Below are 20,604 nucleotides of genomic sequence, written 5' to 3' on the forward strand. Positions count from 1 at the left end.
CGACATAGCAGGCAGCTGGAGGGCCAACAAAAATTGGTTTGAGGGCCGCATTTGGCCCCCGGGCCCTAGTTTGGACATGCCTGACTTAAACAATCCTTATTTTTGTTTGTTTGTTTGTTTGTTTGTTTGTTTCCATACCTCAAAACTTTGTCAATAAAGTGGTATTTCACTTACTTCATTCATGGTGCAGTCTCTACTCTGGGCTCAAAACTGTTCTGTTGCACTCTTCTCTTGGAAATGGTTTAATTATTTATGTTTCTGTTTTACTGTGATCTCACTGCACATTGTCTTGTTCTCTAAAACACTTTGCATTTCTTTATGTAGAATTGTGTTACAAAAGAACGTTCCTTGTCCTTCAACACTTTTTTAAGCAGAAGGTGTTGGTCTTCAGTGTTGATCTTCAGTGTTGGTCTTCAGTGTTGATCTTCAGTGTTGATCTTCAGTGTTGATCTTCAGTGTTGGTCTTCAGTGTTGGTCTTCAGTGTTGGTCTTCAGTGTTGATCTTCAGTGTTGGTGTTCAGCGTTGGTCTTCAGCGTTGGTCTTCAGCGTTGGTCTTCAGTGTTGGTCTTCAGTGTTGGTCTTCAGTGTTGGTCTTCAGTGTTGGTCTTCAGGGTTGGTCTTCAGTGTTGGTCTTCAGTGTTGGTCTTCAGTGTTGGTCTTCAGTGTTGGTCTTCAGTGTTGGTCCTCAGTGTTGGTCTTCAGTGTTGGTCCTCAATGTTGGTCTTCAGTGTTGATCTTCAGTGTTGGTCTTCAGTGTTGGTCTTCAGTGTGGGTCTTCAGGGTTGGTCTTCAGTGTTGGTCTTCAGTGTTGATCTTCAGTGTTGGTCTTCAGTGTTGATCTTCAGTGTTGGTCTTCAGTGTTGATCTTCAGTGTTGATCTTCAGTGTTGGTGTTCAGCGTTGGTCTTCAGTGTTGGTCTTCAGTGTTGGTCTTCAGTGTTGATCTTCAGTGTTGGTGTTCAGCGTTGGTCTTCAGCGTTGGTCTTCAGCGTTGGTCTTCAGTGTTGGTCTTCAGTGTTGGCCTTCAGTGTTGGTCTTCAGTGTTGATCTTCAGTGTTGGTCTTCAGTGTTGGTCTTCAGTGGTCTTCAGTGTTGGTCTTCAGTGTTGGTCTTCAGTGTTGGTCTTCAGTGTTGGTCTTCAGTGTTGGTCTTCAGTGTTGGTCTTCAGGGTTGGTCTTCAGTGTTGGTCTTCAGTGTTGATCTTCAGTGTTGGTCTTCAGTGTTGATCTTCAGTGTTGGTCTTCAGTGTTGATCTTCAGTGTTGATCTTCAGTGTTGGTGTTCAGCGTTGGTCTTCAGTGTTGGTCTTCAGTGTTGGTCTTCAGTGTTGATCTTCAGTGTTGGTGTTCAGCGTTGGTCTTCAGCGTTGGTCTTCAGTGTTGGTCTTCAGTGTTGGTCTTCAGTGTTGGCCTTAAGTGTTGGTCTTCAGTGTTGATCTTCAGTGTTGGTCTTCAGTGTTGGTCTTCAGTGGTCTTCAGTGTTGATCTTCAGTGTTGGTCTTCAGTGGTCTTCAGTGTTGGTCTTCAGTGTTGGTCTTCAGTGTTGGTCTTCAGTGTTGGTCTTCAGTGTCGGTCCTCAGTGTAGGTCTTCAGTGTTGGTCCTCAATGTTGGTCTTCAATGTTGATCTTCAGTGTTGATCTTCAGTGTTGGTCTTCAGTGGTCTTCAGTGTTGGTCTTCAGTGTTGGTCTTCAGTGTTGGTCTTCAGTGTTGGTCTTCAGTGTTGGTCCTCAGTGTTGGTCTTCAGTGTTGGTCCTCAATGTTGGTCTTCAGTGTTGATCTTCAGTGTTGGTCTTCAGTGTTGGTCTTCAGTGTTGGTCTTCAGTGTTGGTCTTAAGGGTTGGTCTTCAGTGTTGGTCTTCAGTGTTGGTCTTCAGTGTTGATCTTCAGTGTTGGTGTTCAGCGTTGGTCTTCAGTGTTGGTCTTCAGTGTTGGTCTTCAGTGTTGATCTTCAGTGTTGGTGTTCAGCGTTGATCTTCAGTGTTGGTCTTCAGTGTTGATCTTCAGTGTTGGTCTTCAGTGTTGATCTTCAGTGTTGGTCTTCAGTGTTGATCTTCAGTGTTGATCTTCAGTGTTGGTGTTCAGCGTTGGTCTTCAGTGTTGGTCTTCAGTGTTGGTCTTCAGTGTTGATCTTCAGTGTTGGTGTTCAGCGTTGGTCTTCAGCGTTGGTCTTCAGTGTTGGTCTTCAGTGTTGGTCTTCAGTGTTGGCCTTCAGTGTTGGTCTTCAGTGTTGATCTTCAGTGTTGGTCTTCAGTGTTGGTCTTCAGTGGTCTTCAGTGTTGATCTTCAGTGTTGGTCTTCAGTGGTCTTCAGTGTTGGTCTTCAGTGTTGGTCTTCAGTGTTGGTCTTCAGTGTCGGTCCTCAGTGTAGGTCTTCAGTGTTGGTCCTCAATGTTGGTCTTCAATGTTGATCTTCAGTGTTGATCTTCAGTGTTGGTCTTCAGTGGTCTTCAGTGTTGGTCTTCAGTGTTGGTCTTCAGTGTTGGTCTTCAGTGTTGGTCTTCAGTGTTGGTCCTCAGTGTTGGTCTTCAGTGTTGGTCCTCAATGTTGGTCTTCAGTGTTGATCTTCAGTGTTGGTCTTCAGTGTTGGTCTTCAGTGTTGGTCTTCAGTGTTGGTCTTAAGGGTTGGTCTTCAGGGTTGGTCTTCAGTGTTGGTCTTCAGTGTTGGTCCTCAATGTTGGTCTTCAGTGTTGGTCTTCAGTGTTGATCTTCAGTGTTGGTCTTCAGTGTTGGTCTTCAGTGTTGGTCTCCAGTGTTGATCTTCAGTGTTGGTCTTCAGTGTTGGTCTTCAGTGTTGGTCTTCAGTGTTGATCTTCAGTGTTGGTCTCCAGTGTTGATCTTCAGTGTTGGTCTTCAGTGTTGGTCTTCAGTGTTGATCTTCAGTGTTGGTCTTCAGGGTTGGTCTTCAGTGTTCAGTCACGCGCGCACAGTCTCCACGCAGCCCCCGCGCGCTGCCCCGTCTCCAGTCGCGTTGGGAGCAGCAGGGCGCGCGATGGCGGAGCGCCAGACAAACCGGGACATCGCAGACGAACACGACCTGCCCGTGTACCTCGCCCGACCGGGCACCGCGGACCAGGTCCCCAGACAGAAGTACGGCGGCTTGTTCTGCAGCGTCCAGGACGCGTTTGATGGGAAGAGCATTGACTTTGACGCGCTGAGTGTTGGCCAAAGCACGCCGGGGTCCGTGAGGAGGGAGACCGGGCAGAGGGCGCGGGGCCCGGGCAGTGACGGCTGGAACTCACTCGGTCAGGGGAGGAGAGCGGAGAAACGCGCGGAGAGGAGTCTGGAACGGGCTCTGGAGCGGAGCATCGAGACCCGGAGCGTCGAGACCCGGAGCAGGCGCGACAAAGAGCTGCTGCAGAACCTGGGAGAACAGAAGGTCAGGACTTACTTTGGACCTTATCAGGCTGTTCCAGCCCGTTTGCTCTTTCCTGCATTTAGAGTATTTGTATTTAACTATTTTCATTTCCCATTAACAGTATAATTATTGCTAATTGGCTGCGTAATTACAAAGGAGCTACAATAAAGCATCAATAAACTTCAGATCTAACTTATGCATTTTGATCTATGCTTTATACTTTATTACTTTTATTATTTACTTAACACGTGATGAAGTTCTTGTGCCTTAACCAACTGAAGCATGAGCACAGGATCCTACCAGACTAATACAAATATACACAAATATGTTAAATATGTGTTTTGCCTGCATACATAATATGCTTTAGATGGAATTACCGAAGAGCAAGTAGCAAGTGACAGAGCAGAACTAAACCCGTCACTTAAACATTCCGACCATTCGATGTTTTTGGGGCTCAGTTTGCAAATGTGGGTCAAATTCATATATATATATATATATATATATATATATATATATATATATATATATATATATATATATATATATATATATATATATATATATATAACCTGCTTGGATAAATAAACTAAAGCCTTTTCACTACTTCCGCATGAATTGCAGAATAGATTAAACATGGAACGGCCACAATCACGAAACACATGTATCTATTTGAAATGGACTTACATTGGACGGTGTATTCAATAAATGTTCAAATTGCCGTCTCTGGGAGGCTTTTGGTGCTGACGTTTGACACCAATTTATCTTGAATGCCAAAAGAGAAGTGTATCACATTTATTCATTTTAGTGTCGATACAGATACACATTAATCAGGCCTCGCCCACTTCAAAACAGGTTCCTTCTCCACCAACTGAAGCGACAACCTTCTGAACGAGACGAGCACAAACACAAGTCGGGTTTTCGGTGACGAGTGAAGCTGCTTTGGTCAAAAACAACCTTAAAAACGAGCTCTGAAGCTGCTCGTCTTCAAACAGAGGAGCGCGTCAGTCCATTTTTATTTGATCTGGAAGTAAAACCTGACCTTTCTACAGTTTTCAGATGTCAGACCCTGCCAGGATGTTGTAAAGTCCGGTTTCAGCACCAGAGATGAGGGACCAGACAGTACAAGAGGGTGGAGAGGACCTGTGCAGCCAGATAGTACTTATATTGTATTTAAGTCATTATTCAGACCTCAAACACACTCTTCTGCTAAATATAGATTATTTTATTACTTCCTGGACTTTAAAATAAGCTGATATTACGTTGACATTGTACTAGCTTCAAATAGAAAAGGCTTCCGCATGAATTGCAGAATAGATTAAACATGGAACGGCCACAATCACGAAACACATGTATCTATTTGAAATGGACTTACATTGGACGGTGTATTCAATAAATGTTCAAATTGCCGTCTCTGGGAGGCTTTTGGTGCTGACGTTTGACACCAATTTATCTTGAATGCCAAAAGAGAAGTGTATCACATTTATTCATTTTAGTGTCGATACAGATACACATTAATCAGGCCTCGCCCACTTCAAAACAGGTTCCTTCTCCACCAACTGAAGCGACAACCTTCTGAACGAGACGAGCACAAACACAAGTCGGGTTTTCGGTGACGAGTGAAGCTGCTTTGGTCAAAAACAACCTTAAAAACGAGCTCTGAAGCTGCTCGTCTTCAAACAGAGGAGCGCGTCAGTCCATTTTTATTTGATCTGGAAGTAAAACCTGACCTTTCTACAGTTTTCAGATGTCAGACCCTGCCAGGATGTTGTAAAGTCCGGTTTCAGCACCAGAGATGAGGGACCAGACAGTACAAGAGGGTGGAGAGGACCTGTGCAGCCAGATAGTACTTATATTGTATTTAAGTCATTATTCAGACCTCAAACACACTCTTCTGCTAAATATAGATTATTTTATTACTTCCTGGACTTTAAAATAAGCTGATATTACGTTGACATTGTACTAGCTTCAAATAGAAAAGGCTTCAGTCATACTTTTTATGGGAAACATCTGCAGCGATGAAAAAAAACGATACTTTTAGTGAGTAAGTCATTTTTATTTGTAAAGCACATTTAAAAGTGCTTCACAATGAAAAAGACAGTGTCCAGGGGTACGGGGTGTGTCCAGGGGTACGGGGTGTGTCCAGGGGTGTGTCTAGGGGTGTGTCCAGGGGTACGGGGTGTGTCCAGGGGTACAGGGTGTGTCCAGGGGTGTGTCTAGGGGTGTGTCCAGGGGTACGGAGTGTGTCCAGGGGTACGGGGTGTGTCCAGGGGTACGGGGTGTGTCCAGGGGTGTGTCTAGGGGTGTGTCCAGGGGTACGGGGTGTGTCCAGGGGTACGGGGTGTGTCCAGGGGTGTGTCTAGGGGTGTGTCCAGGGGTACGGGGTGTGTCCAGGGGTACGGGGTGTGTTCAGGTTTGTGTCCAGGGGTACGGAGTGTGTCAATGCCACTTTATACTTGATTGTAAATTTGACAGAAGCCATTGTAAGGCCGGCAGTGCTGGAGTGATGTGATCATATTTCTTTGTCCCGGTCAGAAGTCTAGCGGCTGCTGTACTAGCTGTAGTCTTGAAAAGAGATGATTCCTTTATTCCAGTACAAAGGACATTGCAATAGTCCAATCTTGAAGTAATAAAAGCATGTGTGACTTTCTCAATGTCCACTGCAGTTCAAAATTATGTTAATTTTGCTACAGTTTTTAGCTGATAGAAACTGCCCTTGACAACAGCATTGACCTGTTTATCAAATTCTAATTCTGGATCCAAAATCACTCCAAGATTTCTGACCTGTGGTTTCAGAAATGGGGTCAGGGAGCTCAGGATTCCTCTCAGGCCTTTGGTTTGTTTAGTCGGACCAAACAGAATAACCTAAGTTTTGGTGTCATTTAACTGTAGGAAACTGAGCCATCCAAGTGTTTATGTCCATGATACAGTCACTGAGCCTTTCAATAGAGCTCTGGTTCCCAAGGGACAGAGGTAGATATAATTGCAGATCATCAGCGGTGAAAAGAGACATTATGTTTGCATGTATAAGGAGAAAAGAAGAGGGCCCAAAATAGATCCCTGCGGAGGCCCAGAGGTCAGAGGAGCATGACCCAACGTTGACTGTGTAGGTTCTGTGCTTTATGTATGAAATAAACCAGTGAAGAGCCAAACCCCTCATCCCTACACAGTTCTCCAGATGCTCAATGAGTACATCATGGTCCACTGTATGAAAAGCCGCACTCAAATCCAGCAGTTGTCACTCAGCAACAAGTCATTGGTCACCTAGAGCAGGCTCAGTGCTGTGAAATGCCCTAAAACCTGATTGAAAAACCTCATAAATACTGTTCTCCTTTTAAAAGGCCGATCGTCGTCTCGTTTGGTGTTTTGACGTCTACAAACGTGGGATTCCTGAAGCCGTCTTTCCTGAACTGTTGTTGCTCTTCGGGAAACTGAGTGTGAACTGAACCCTGACTCCTTTTTATGCCATTGAACATCGGTCACAGGTTGTGCCCGGTGACGTGGTCCACCTCCGGGCGTTGCCCCTTGTGGTTTGATGCTGAATTGAAACATTGCGCCTCCTGAGAAACGAGGAGGTGATTTAAACTTTGTCATGAAGAATTACAACTCAGTCTCATTACAGCGTTGGCCATTTATTAAGGTCATTATACAGAGAATGATGACCTTAATTACTACTTGTTTGTGTGGCCCGAAATAGATTTTTTTTGACAATACCGTATTTTCCGGATTATAAGTCACAGCAGCCAAAACGTGCATCATAGAGAAGAAAAAAACATATATAAGTCTCACTTGGGGAAATGTATTTGATAAAATCCAAGACCAAGATCAGACATTTCATCTTGAAATGCAGTTTAAAATAATTACAGATTAGATCACATGTTGAAAAGGTGTACGTATGCTAACATCTGCTGTCTGGTATGTTAACGTAACATATGAACAGTTATTCAGATAACTATAGCATAAAGAACATGCTAACACGTTTACCAAAGCATCAGTTTTACCCCAAATCACTAAATCCACTGAATTCTTCTTCCTCTGTGTCACTTCTAAACAACTCCACAAACTCCAGAGGAAGAGGAAGTGCAGATTCTTCTTCTGCGTCGCTTAGAGCCTAGAGCGCCCTCTTGTGGTTGTCAGTGTGAAAATATTTAACATGTGAAATGCAGTTGCCAGTGCAAAAATAATAAATAATATCACATATAAGTCGCACCCCGGCCAAACTATGAAAAAAGGTGCGACTTAAAATCCAGTGTCCAGTATTTGTCTTGCTGTTGTTCTGGTGCAGTGGACCAAACATAAAAGGCTATGACAGCAGCTTTAAAAAATAAAGCTAATTTAATTAAGGTTCAACATTATTTAAATTGTACAAACTCGGGCCCAACTAAATCATAAATGAACAGAAACAGAACTGACGGTCACCAAACGAAATCACACACACACTCTCTCTCACACACACACAGACACACACACACACACACACACACACACACTCTCTCTCACACACACACAGACACACACACACACACACACACACACTCTCTCTCTCACACACACAGACACACACACACACACACTCTCTCTCTCACACACACACACACACACACACACACACACAGACACACTCTCTCTCACATACACACACACACACACACACACACACAGAGACACACTCTCTCTCACATACACACTATCTCTCTCACACACACACACACACACACACACACACACACTCTCTCTCTCACACACACTATCTCTCTCACACACACACACACACACACACACACAGAGACACACTCTCTCTCACATACACACACACACACACACACACACACACAGAGACACACTCTCTCTCACATACACACACACACACTCTCTCTCTCTCTCACACACACTATCTCTCTCACACACACACAAACACACACACAGAGACACACTCTCTCTCTCACACACACACACACACACACACACACACACACACACACTCTCTCACACACACACACACACACACTCTATCTCTCTCTCACACACACACACACACACACACACACTCTCTCTCACACACACACACACACACACAGAGACACACTCTCTCACACACACACACACACACACACTCTATCTCTCTCTCACACACACACACACACACACACTCTCACACACACACACACACACACACACAGACACACTCTCTCTCACACACACACAGACACACACACACTCTATCTCTCTCTCACACACACACACACACACACACACACACACACACACTCTCACACACACACACACACACACACACACACACTCTCTCTCACACACACACAGACACACACACACACACACACACACACACTCTATCTCTCTCTCACACACACACACACACACACACACACTCTCACACACACACACACACACACACACACACACACACACACACACTCTCTCTCACACACACACAGACACACACACACACACACACACACACACACACACACACACACACACACAGACACACTCTCACACACACACACACACACACTGTCCTCGACTGTCCATAAAAGATAAAACAAAACACGAACCCAACACAATAAAAGGACAGACACGGGACTTTACTTTTGGACCTTTTGTGCCTTCATTTTATTCGTAAATATTTGTCATGATTTATTTTTCTATTATTATTAGGCCCGAGCGCCACAAGCTGGTGAGAGGCCTATTAATCTCGTAAGGCCGTGCGAAGCACGGCTGCGAAAGTGCGCACGTAGTGCGCACGAAATCGAGCGCAAAGCGCTCGCCCACTTCCAAACACTCACTAACGCACTCCTTCACTCATGCACGCCCCGTGCAGACTAATTAGTAGTAGGAAAATGGAACATTTCCGTTGTAAACGGGCGAAGCCCGTGCAAAAGTGCGCACTAAACGAGCTCTTCGCGGTCGTCATCCCAATGTAAAGCACTCATTTGCGCTAAGTAGCTCACGAATACGTTCCCCATCTCTTGCATGTTCCGTGCATATAAGCATGTAATGCAAAAATTTAACATTATTACTGTATAGAGGGCCAAAAACACAAAGTGGGCGAAGCCCACTCAATAGTAACGAAAGTACCCGTCAGTGACCAGGGACCCACACCATGAGGTAGGAAAGCGCGAGCGCTTTCCGAAAATGTATAGTTTATGATATTTGAAAAATGGGAAACATTGTTTTCGCATCGGAATATTCTTCTTCTTCTTCTTCTTCTTCTTCTTCTTCTTCTTCTTCTTCTTCTTCTTCTTCTTCTTCTTCTTCTTCTTCTTCTTCTTCTTCTTCTTCTTCTTCTTCTTCTTCTTCTTCTTCTTCTTCTTCTTCTTCTTCTTCTTCTTCTCGGGACAAACCCCCCTATTTTTCACCCAGTGAACATTGACGAAAAGTCACAAAAATGTTCACACCTCTAAAAATCGTGCCTCTCTACATTCTGGCTATTTCCCTTTTCTAAAATAAAAAGAATTGGCGCGTCAGCGCCCCCAAATGTACCAAAAATGCATTGAGAGATGGGAAATGACCCAAAAAAAATCTGATCGTAGAATCATGAAATTTGGCGCAGAGGTAGATGGTGACAAGAGAAATAAAAAATATTATCACGGCAACGCCGTCCGCCCAACCAAATGTCGGCCATATTGGTTCAAAAATGGCTAAGCATGACTAGGGAGTTTTTCCAAACGTCGTACTTTTACGAACTCCTCCCAGGGCGTTGGCTCTAAAAAGCTGAAATTTGGTGAAAATAGTACTGAGGAGTGGGACATCAAAAGTTATTCAAATTACATTGACCCTGTCACAGTCTCTGTGGGTTTGGGCGAAGCCGCAAACTGTAGCAAAAATTTCAGAAATCTCCCAAATTTAACATTTCTGCCGTTTGCGCAGATAAAGTCCGAATAGCGTCAAATTAGAATCAGTTGTTAAACTCTTTGCCCTAAACCTACTTGAAGTGAAATAAATTAATTTGGCGCCACAGCGCCCCCTACAGATTTTATATAGAGGTTAAATGTTTAGTTTTGCGAAATTATATGAAATTTGACACAAAACTCAATTTTAAGATAAGAGGAGATAAGATATTCCTTTATTGTCCCACATGGGGAAATCTCATTGGTGCAACGCAGGTAGATACAGAGGTAGATACAGAAGAACAGAACAGATCACTTATAGGAAGTCTGAAAAACACTTTCAGTAGAAGATCTCCTATGAATAAATAAAAACTCCCATAAACAAATAAATAAATATTTGTCCATGGAATCCCCATCAAAAAAGTCAATGAGACCCATGTCATAATTGTTATGGCGTTGCCGTAGCGATGACCAAATCCTCCCACTTTATTCCAATGGGGAAATTGCCAGAACATGTTTACACTTTATACTTTCACAAACTCCTCTTAGGGCGTCAGCCCTATTAACCTGAAATTTGGTGAGACTCATCTTCAGGGGTGGACCATCAAAAGTTATCCACATTTTTATTCAAAAAGTCACGGTGTCTGTGCGGCAAAGCCGCACATTTTGCCAAGAATTCAAAATAAAATTGCTTTTTGATGGTAAAACAAAGGGGAGAAGATGTGACAGCGTCACAGATTCAGCAGTAGATGTAATAAAAGGACAATTGGGGCGCGTTAGCGCCCCCTCCTTGTGCGGCGTGTCGGCGGCGTGTCGGCGGCGTAGCGGCGGCTGCGTGGCGAGGGCCGATCATTGCTGCTTGCGGCTTTAATTATTATTATTATTACTATTGTTTATTCTTATTATTATATATTTTGTTTTTATTTTCAAAAAATTGAAAAAAAAAGTTTAATGAAAAATAAAGGACAGACACAATACAATACAATGTGATGCAAACATTATTAGTAGTATTTGTAGTATTTTTCTCTACAGGTCACATTTGTGGTAAAACTGTAGTGCGTGTTATTGCCGGACACGCCCTGGTTATAATTAACAATCAGAGTTGGTCATTATTAGAGAGAGAAGGAGGAGGAGTCTGAAGAGGGGGCGGGGGCGGGGCAGCTCTGAGTGGCCGTCCGGACAAAGAGACACATGTCCAAGCTCTGGGGGGGGCGGTCCGAGGGTCTGGAGCCCTGGACAGCTGCTCTCTAAAAGACCCCTCTCTGTCCGCGAATCAAACACGTCCATTAAAGAGGCTGTAGCACGGCCCTCGTTAGTGTGAGTGATGAATGCGGCTGTTTCTTACTGTGAGTCGACTTATGAATGATACGTTTATTTGGTTGTCCATAGTAAACAAAGTAAACAGAGGAAACAAAGAAAACATCATAAACATAGTAAATAGAACAGTTCAGACATGAAAGTATCCACTGCATTTTATCAGAATCCTAAACCTAATTCTACCCTTTCTTATATTTCAAATTCATATGTATTAATTATTATACAAAATACAATTATTTTTTATTTTATTTATTTTAATTATATTTATTACTTATCAAAAGAAAGACTGAACGCCTAAGGTCCTTTTCTCAACAATTCTCAACAATCTTAACTTTGTCCATAGAGTTTGTATATTTGATTTTATATAAAAGTTCATTAGTAGAAACACGGAATCAGACTCTAAAACACGTACAAAATACGGTTTATCACAAAAAATAGTGCAATTTTTAAATCAAAATGTTACAAAATTAGCTATTTCTAATTTTCTTCAATAATACTCTTTATTTGTAAGCATTTTGGTTAAAAATGTATAAAAAAGTCTAAATGTGCAGTAGTCAAAATCGCTAAAAGTTATAGTCTAAGTTATTCGTTTTTATTATTCATAAATAGCAGAAATGTAAACTTTACTGCTGGGGTGTCATGCACGTTTGGTAATTTTACTCATTTATTCTTATCATTGTAACTTCTAGAAATATTGTGATGTAAAATCAGGGTGTGTTGGAGTAAGAGTGACGTTACTTCAAGATAACATTACTTATTCAATTTCAACTCAATTTATAGTAGAAGTAAAAAGTAGTCCAATCAATGGATGGAGCAATATTGTCAAGTAACACAGAGTTTTTTCCACTCAAGTGAGAGTACTTTTACTCTGTTAGTGTCAAATATATCTCAAGTGAAGTACAGGAGTGAAAAGTAGACTATGGCGTCTGAAAACGACTCTGAGAAGTACAATTACTCGAGTAAATGTAACTGAGTGAATTTAACTGTGCAACAAATATGACCGAGTCTGGACCAAATCTGACGTTTATTTTGGACGTAATGATTTTTTTTTTGTGACTGTTTTATTTATTTTTTTCATCTACCTGAGCTGCGTTCACTCTTGGTCTTGTGTTTTTATGTATGCTGTTTTATAATATTAATAATATATATGTTATATGTTATGTGTTTTATAATATGAATAAATATAAATACATAAATATAGCATACATAAATAAATACACAAACAAACAATCAAACAAACACATAAATAAATACACAAAGCAAGAAATAAATGTTTAAATAAATACATGCAAACATAAATAAATGAATACATACATTAATACACAAACAAATACATAAATAAATACTTGGATACATAAATACAACATCAATAAATAAATAAATAAATAAATACACAAATAAACAAATACATACATAGATTAATTAATAAATACATGTATACTAAATACATAAATAAATGCACAAACAAATTCCTAAATAAATAAATACATGCATCCTAAACACATAAATAAATACACAAAACAAATACATACACGTATAAATAAATAAATGTACAAAAGCAAAAAATAAATGTATACTTAAACAAATACACACATAAATAAATAAATAATAAAAACTAATAATAAATCATTGGAGCAGATTCTTTACAGATTCCCATAGATAACGTGCGTCACTTTGACAGAGCAGTTACCGCTGCGTGCGCCGCGCCCTCTAGCGGACACTCTCGCACACTGCCTTTGTTCCACGGAGCCTGCGCCCGGAGGGAGGGGCCGGTGCGCTCTTCTTGCCTTGGCCGTTCCCACACTCCCATCTCCGCAGCAGCAGCAGCAGCAGCGGCACAGACGGCGCAGCTTTCATCCTCTGCAGCATCACCGGACCATCACCGGACCATCACCGGACACGCGGGGACCATCACCGGACACGCGGGGACCATCACCGGACACGCGGGGACAATACACACGCGCGAATCAAACACACGCACCCGGTACCACGAGCTCCTGAGCCCGGCACCGGCCCCGACACCATGTATAACCAAGGAAAAAAGAACATCCCGAAGATCACGGTGAGTGCGCGGGTTTATTGCCGATGCCGCGCGCGGCCGCGTGAAAAGAGGCGAGCCGCGCGTGCAGGCTGCGGGGCGGCGCGGTGCACTAACGGGCCGACACCGGGGCGGGACGGGGTGTAATTCGCGTCGCATTGTGTGTGTGTGTGTGTGTGTGTGGGCGCGCCTCGCTGCCATGGTGACAGCCAGTGCAGAGGAATAAGGCGTTTTCTTAAAGGCGTCCCGCATCTTTCTTTGTTGGAGCGGTGCGTATTTTTTTTTTTTTTTTTGCCTGCGCACACGTGACGAACCGGCTCGCCCTTGTCAACCGTAACAACGATTTAGGCTTTGTTTTTCTATTTATTTTTAAGCTATGTCAGCATTTATGAAGCCTTTTTGTGTTTTCTTCTGCTCTATGTCTGCGATAGATGATGGTCTGGTTAATTCCTCTTGGGTGAATTTAAGTAAAAGAAGGGAACGAGTTAACAAAAAAACATTGTAGACATTGGATTAATCATCATCAATGACTTGTACAATTACATTTCTTTCATTTTGTTCTACCATTTTAGCACAAACAGCTGAACAACAAGCCCTCAACAACAATTCTTCAAACCTTCTTTTATACTTAACACATGCATCTTTCGCCTTATTTCTAAATTTCCTCATCTTAAACAGCTTTGCAATTGTGTACTATATTGTCTCTCCGCCTAATGTCAACGGCAACAGCTAAAGTCTAAGCGTGCCTTTTTATGTTTGAATTCACTCCTAAAAACACCACTTTCACCACAAAATGGAGCTAGTTTCAGTACATCAGAGTCTGTTGTGCAGGGGCTTGTGTTGCTGGTGCATTGACTGAGAGGGGGAGGACAGGGAGGCAGGGGGAGGACAGGGAGGCAGGGGGAGGACAGGGAGGCAGGGGGAGGACAGGGAGGCAGGGGGAGGACAGGGAGGCAGGGGGAGGACAGGGAGGCAGGGGGAGGACAGGGGGGCAGGGGGAGGACAGGGAGGAAGGGGGAGGACAGGGGGGCAGGGGGAGGACAGGGAGGCAGGGGGAGGACAGGGAGGCAGGGGGAGGACAGGGGGGCAGGGGGAGGACAGGGAGGCAGGGGGAGGACAGGGAGGCAGGGGGAGGACAGGGAGGAAGGGGGAGGACAGGGAGGCAGGGGGAGGACAGGGGGGCAGGGGGAGGACAGGGAGGCAGGGGGAGGACAGGGAGGCAGGGGGAGGACAGGGGGGCAGGGGGAGGACAGGGAGGCAGGGGGAGGACAGGGAGGAAGGGGGAGGACAGGGGGGCAGGGGGAGGACAGGGAGGCAGGGGGAGGACAGGGAGGCAGGGGGAGGACAGGGAGGAAGGGGAGGACAGGGAGGAAGGGGGAGGACAGGGAGGCAGGGGGAGGACAGGGAGGCAGGGGGAGGACAGGGAGGCAGGGGGAGGAGAGGGAGGCAGGGGGAGGACAGGGGGGCAGGGGGAGGACAGGGAGGCAGGGGGAGGACAGGGAGGCAGGGGGAGGACAGGGAGGAAGGGGAGGACAGGGGGGCAGGGGGAGGACAGGGGGGCAGGGGGAGGACAGGGAGGAAGGGGGAGGACAGGGGGGCAGGGGGAGGACAGGGAGGCAGGGGGAGGACAGGGGGGCAGGGGGAGGACAGGGAGGCAGGGGGAGGACAGGGAGGAAGGGGGAGGACAGGGGGGCAGGGGGAGGACAGGGAGGCAGGGGGAGGACAGGGAGGCAGGGGGAGGACAGGGAGGAAGGGGGAGGACAGGGAGGCAGGGGGAGGACAGGGAGGCAGGGGGAGGACAGGGGGGCAGGGGGAGGACAGGGGGGCAGGGGGAGGACAGGGAGGCAGGGGGAGGACAGGGAGGAAGGGGGAGGGCAGGGGGAGGACAGGGAGGCAGGGGGAGGACAGGGAGGCAGGGGGAGGACAGGGGGGCAGGGGGAGGACAGGGAGGCAGGGGGAGGACAGGGAGGAAGGGGGAGGACAGGGGGGCAGGGGGAGGACAGGGAGGCAGGGGGAGGACAGGGGGGCAGGGGGAGGACAGGGAGGCAGGGGGAGGACAGGGAGGCAGGGGGAGGACAGGGAGGCAGGGGGAGGACAGGGGGGCAGGGGGAGGACAGGGAGGCAGGGGGAGGACAGGGAGGCAGGGGGAGGACAGGGGGGCAGGGGGAGGACAGGGAGGCAGGGGGAGGACAGGGAGGAAGGGGGAGGACAGGGGGGCAGGGGGAGGACAGGGAGGCAGGGGGAGGACAGGGAGGCAGGGGGAGGACAGGGAGGAAGGGGAGGACAGGGAGGAAGGGGGAGGACAGGGAGGCAGGGGGAGGACAGGGAGGCAGGGGGAGGACAGGGAGGCAGGGGGAGGAGAGGGGGGCAGGGGGAGGACAGGGAGGCAGGGGGAGGACAGGGAGGAAGGGGGAGGACAGGGGGGCAGGGGGAGGACAGGGAGGAAGGGGAGGACAGGGGGGCAGGGGGAGGACAGGGGGGCAGGGGGAGGACAGGGAGGAAGGGGGAGGACAGGGGGGCAGGGGGAGGACAGGGGGGCAGGGGGAGGACAGGGAGGCAGGGGGAGGACAGGGAGGAAGGGGGAGGACAGGGGGGCAGGGGGAGGACAGGGAGGCAGGGGGAGGACAGGGAGGCAGGGGGAGGACAGGGAGGAAGGGGGAGGACAGGGAGGCAGGGGGAGGACAGGGAGGCAGGGGGAGGACAGGGAGGCAGGGGGAGGACAGGGAGGAAGGGGAGGACAGGGAGGAAGGGGAGGACAGGGAGGCAGGGGGAGGACAGGGAGGCAGGGGGAGGACAGGGGGGCAGGGGGAGGACAGGGAGGCAGGGGGAGGACAGGGAGGAAGGGGGAGGACAGGGGGGCAGGGGGAGGACAGGGAGGCAGGGGGAGGACAGGGAGGCAGGGGGAGGACAGGGTGGAAGGGGAGGACAGGGAGGAAGGGGGAGGACAGGGAGGCAGGGGGAGGACAGGGGGGCAGGGGGAGGACAGGGAGGCAGGGGGAGGACAGGGAGGAAGGGGGAGGACAGGGGGGCAGGGGGAGGACAGGGAGGCAGGGGGAGGACCGGGAGGCAGGGGGAGGACAGGGAGGAAGGGGAGGACAGGGAGGAAGGGGGAGGACAGGGAGGCAGGGGGAGGACAGGGAGGCAGGGGGAGGACAGGGAGGCAGGGGGAGGAGAGGGGGGCAGGGGGAGGACAGGGAGGCAGGGGGAGGACAGGGAGGAAGGGGGAGGACAGGGGGGCAGGGGGAGGACAGGGAGGAAGGGGAGGACAGGGGGGCAGGGGGAGGACAGGGAGGAAGGGGGAGGACAGGGAGGCAGGGGGAGGACAGGGAGGAAGGGGAGGACAGGGAGGAAGGGGAGGACAGGGAGGCAGGGGGAGGACAGGGAGGCAGGGGGAGGACAGGGAGGCAGGGGGAGGACAGGGAGGCAGGGGGAGGACAGGGAGGAAGGGGGAGGACAGGGGGGCAGGGGGAGGACAGGGAGGCAGGGGGAGGACAGGGAGGCAGGGGGAGGACAGGGAGGAAGGGGAGGACAGGGAGGAAGGGGGAGGACAGGGAGGCAGGGGGAGGACAGGGGGGCAGGGGGAGGACAGGGAGGCAGGGGGAGGACAGGGAGGAAGGGGGAGGACAGGGGGGCAGGGGGAGGACAGGGAGGCAGGGGGAGGACAGGGAGGAAGGGGGAGGACAGGGGGGCAGGGGGAGGACAGGGAGGCAGGGGGAGGACAGGGAGGCAGGGGGAGGACAGGGAGGAAGGGGAGGACAGGGAGGAAGGGGGAGGACAGGGAGGAAGGGGAGGACAGGGAGGAAGGGGGAGGACAGGGAGGCAGGGGGAGGACAGGGGGGCAGGGGGAGGACAGGGAGGCAGGGGGAGGACAGGGGGGCAGGGGGAGGACAGGGAGGCAGGGGGAGGACAGGGAGGCAGGGGGAGGACAGGGGGGCAGGGGGAGGACAGGGAGGCAGGGGGAGGACAGGGAGGCAGGGGGAGGACAGGGAGGAAGGGGAGGACAGGGAGGAAGGGGGAGGACAGGGGGGCAGGGGGAGGACAGGGAGGCAGGGGGAGGACAGGGAGGCAGGGGGAGGACAGGGAGGCAGGGGGAGGACAGGGTGGAAAGGGGGAGGACAGGGAGGAAGGGGGGGACAGGGAGGAAGGGGGGAGGAGAGGGAGGAAGGGGGGAGGAGAGGGAGGAAGGGGGGAGGACAGGGAGGAAGGGGGGAGGAGAGGGAGGAAGGGGGGAGAAGGGGGAGGACAGGGAGGAAGGGGGAGGACAGACAGGAAGGGGGGAGGACAGACAGGAAGGGGGGAGGAGAGGGAGGAAGGGGGAGGAGAGGGAGGAAGGGGGGAGGAGAGGGAGGAAGGGGGGAGAAGGGGGAGGACAGGGAGGAAGGGGGGAGGAGAGGGAGGAAGGGGGAGGACAGACAGGAAGGGGGGGAGAGGGAGGAAGGGGGAGGACAGGGAGGAGCAGCCGGACACGCCCATTTAATATCGACTCCATGGCAGAGACACTGTGCCTGGCAACGGGTCGCTGCTGCCGCCTGTGTGTGGGTGAGGTCAGGGGAAGTCTGCGTTGCCCTCGGTGACGCCCGGGCGTGTTGCACTGCAGATGAGGGAGACGGGCGGAGTCTGGGGTCCCGTGTGGTCGAGCAGAAGAGATCGGTCACCGGGCGATTTGAGTGAGCGGTCGCAGTAAATGTTTCTGACGACGCATCTGCAAACGCTGCAAAGAGCTCGGACAGACATTAAGCACAATGGAGAAGAATAACCTCAGGACTCATCCTAAAAAGAGACAAAACACAAAACAAAACAATGGACAAATTGGGACAATTATTCAGATTGTAATATGCTTTTTTTTCTTTCTTTTTTCTGGTGCCACTCCCTGATTTTTTACTTTGACTCCTTGACTTGCCTCATGTTCTCCCTGGTCCAACTCGCTCTTTGTGACTTTTTTTGTGGGTTTTGTGTGTTTTTTGTGAAGGTTTTTAGTGTTGTTTTTTTCTGTTTTCTGGGGATTTTTTGCGTGTTTTGTGTTTTTTTGTAGGGGTATTTTAGCATTTTTGTATGTGGATTTTGTCTATTGTTGTTGTTGTTGTGTTGTTGATTTATTTTTGCTGATCTATGATATATAAAAAAAAATATTTAAAAAAATAAATAAATTAGATACGCATTAGTATCAATTAAGGATGTAACGATGTCAAGTTTTAGTGTTGCGATTATTGTGAGAAAAAACGTCCTGGTTTAACGATTGTTTTATTGTTTGTGAGCGGCTTTACAACACTGAACTTTCTGAAAGAGAAAATAAAGTTAAATATAATAATAACAGCCAGATCAAAAAAACGTTATTTAATATTTGGGATTTTAAAAAGACTTACTTTTGCTTCTAAAATGTCACAATTATATATCTTTTTTACTTTTTAGGATTATATTGTGACCTGAATTGTCACAATTATCGATAATCCTAATAATCTGGACACAATACACATAAACATGACGAAATGTGACCTTTCCTGGAGAGTTTTAAAGTTTATCAGAGCTAGTTTAAAGGCGTAATGGACGATTTTTTGGCGCCAAATCTGAGTCTCGTTTCCATGTGGCGTGGACGGAGATGAGAGATGCGATGCGATCCGTTGCGCTCATAAACAAACGCACGTGTCGCCGTGAAGCTTTTCTCTGCTTCCGCATGCGCACTTCCGCTTGAGTTCTCAAATCTGCGAAAAATCGTCCATTATTCCTTTAAGACCAGACGGAAACATGGCAAAAGTGCTTTTATTTCATGTTGAAAAATCAGTCTGACATGGAAACAGACAAATGGAAAATGAAAAAAAAACAAAAACATTTGGACTTGATTTGGAAATGGACAACTGTACCAGACTTTGGACTAGATGGTGTTTTCTTCTTCTGTGCTACTTGTGTGTCCTTTTGTATTTTATATATGTTTTCTGTCCTTTATATGTTCTAAAAAAAAAACAAAATGATCACTCAATGTCCGTGGTATTGACGTCAGCATCGAGTATTGTTCTTATTCCTTAGTGTGGAAATTGAGTTTGACATTTTAGTCTGGTGACGACACTAGTCCACGTAGTTTTATTGCGGTTTAGACTTCTCGTATTAGTTCAGCAGTTCATATTTCAGTCTCAAACGTTCCTGTTCCTGGACATGTTTGAAATCCTCCACGTCGATGTGAAACTTCGGAAAATTCGAATGGCAAACTTGCAATAGTGTTTTCTCGAATCGCCCGCGGTCCCGTTTGTATTCAAGGCTTCGTAAAGTGCCCGCCGTCGCTGCTCTAATCTCGGGCGGGCGAATGAGCGAGGGGCGCCCGGGCGACCACGTGATACCAGAGGGGCGACGGCGGGTCTCTCTGCGCAGTCCGTACGGCCCCGTTACGAGTGGCATGTGTAGAAAGTGGGTCCGGGCAGGATTTGGGGAAAAAGAAGATCGGGTTTTCAGCGAGATGAAGCCGAACAATGTCTACTTTCACAGTGTGCCTCAAATTTCGCTACTATTGTCTTGTATATGTATCCGAAAACAATGTTATTTCACTTTTCGCCACCAGATGGAGTTGTGAGTCACAGGCGTCCACAGTTTTGTCATGATTTGTGATGATCGCAAGTAATTTGAGCAGCATTTCACGTCATTAATACTCATTTTTATGAATAATTAGGTCAGTTGACGATGTATAGGTCCATCATATTTAGTAAGCGCACTTTTGTATCCAAGCCATTGACCGCATCCGAAAGTGCGTCTGGCGTTATATATCAATGAAAATGTTGAGAGCTGCAACGACGAATCACCTAATCGTGATGAGTAATCGTGTTTTAATAATCATAATTGTCGTTATCTGGACTTTACGTGCTCTAAAACACATACGGAAAGACCTCTTATAACAAAGACAGTGGCATTATTAAATCAAAATGTCAATCAAGAATAAACTACTTCTAATTTTAATCACTAATACACTTTAGTTATAAATATTCTCCATCTTGAAACCCTCAGTCACCATATTGCAACTTTAAATTGGTTGATTAAGTAATAAAAAAAGTCTCAGTGATCATT

General features: G+C 47.6%; 1 protein-coding gene across 3 annotated transcripts in view; it reads left to right on the forward strand.

Annotated features, from left to right (window-relative positions):
* Window positions 1-2,962: 2,962 nt before the first annotated feature.
* The window catches only part of dpysl3 (dihydropyrimidinase like 3), an 82,924-nt gene continuing 65,282 nt past the window's right edge, over window positions 2,963-20,604 (forward strand). Inside the window, exon 1 of one of the 3 annotated variants that reach the window (XM_072445682.1) lies at window positions 2,963-3,375. In XM_072445682.1, the coding sequence (XP_072301783.1) occupies window positions 2,989-3,375 (387 nt within the window). In that variant the 5' untranslated portion in view covers window positions 2,963-2,988. Of the gene's footprint in view, window positions 3,376-13,484; window positions 13,582-13,806; window positions 13,827-20,604 lie in introns of those variants that run through there. The other 2 variants (XM_072445683.1, XM_072445684.1) reach the window with 2 other exon arrangements.

Source organism: Eucyclogobius newberryi, unplaced genomic scaffold, assembly GCF_026437365.1.
Source record: "Eucyclogobius newberryi isolate DKJ021-1_F unplaced genomic scaffold, fEucNew1.0.hap1 SCAF_15, whole genome shotgun sequence".
Lineage (NCBI taxonomy): Eukaryota > Metazoa > Chordata > Actinopteri > Gobiiformes > Gobiidae > Eucyclogobius > Eucyclogobius newberryi.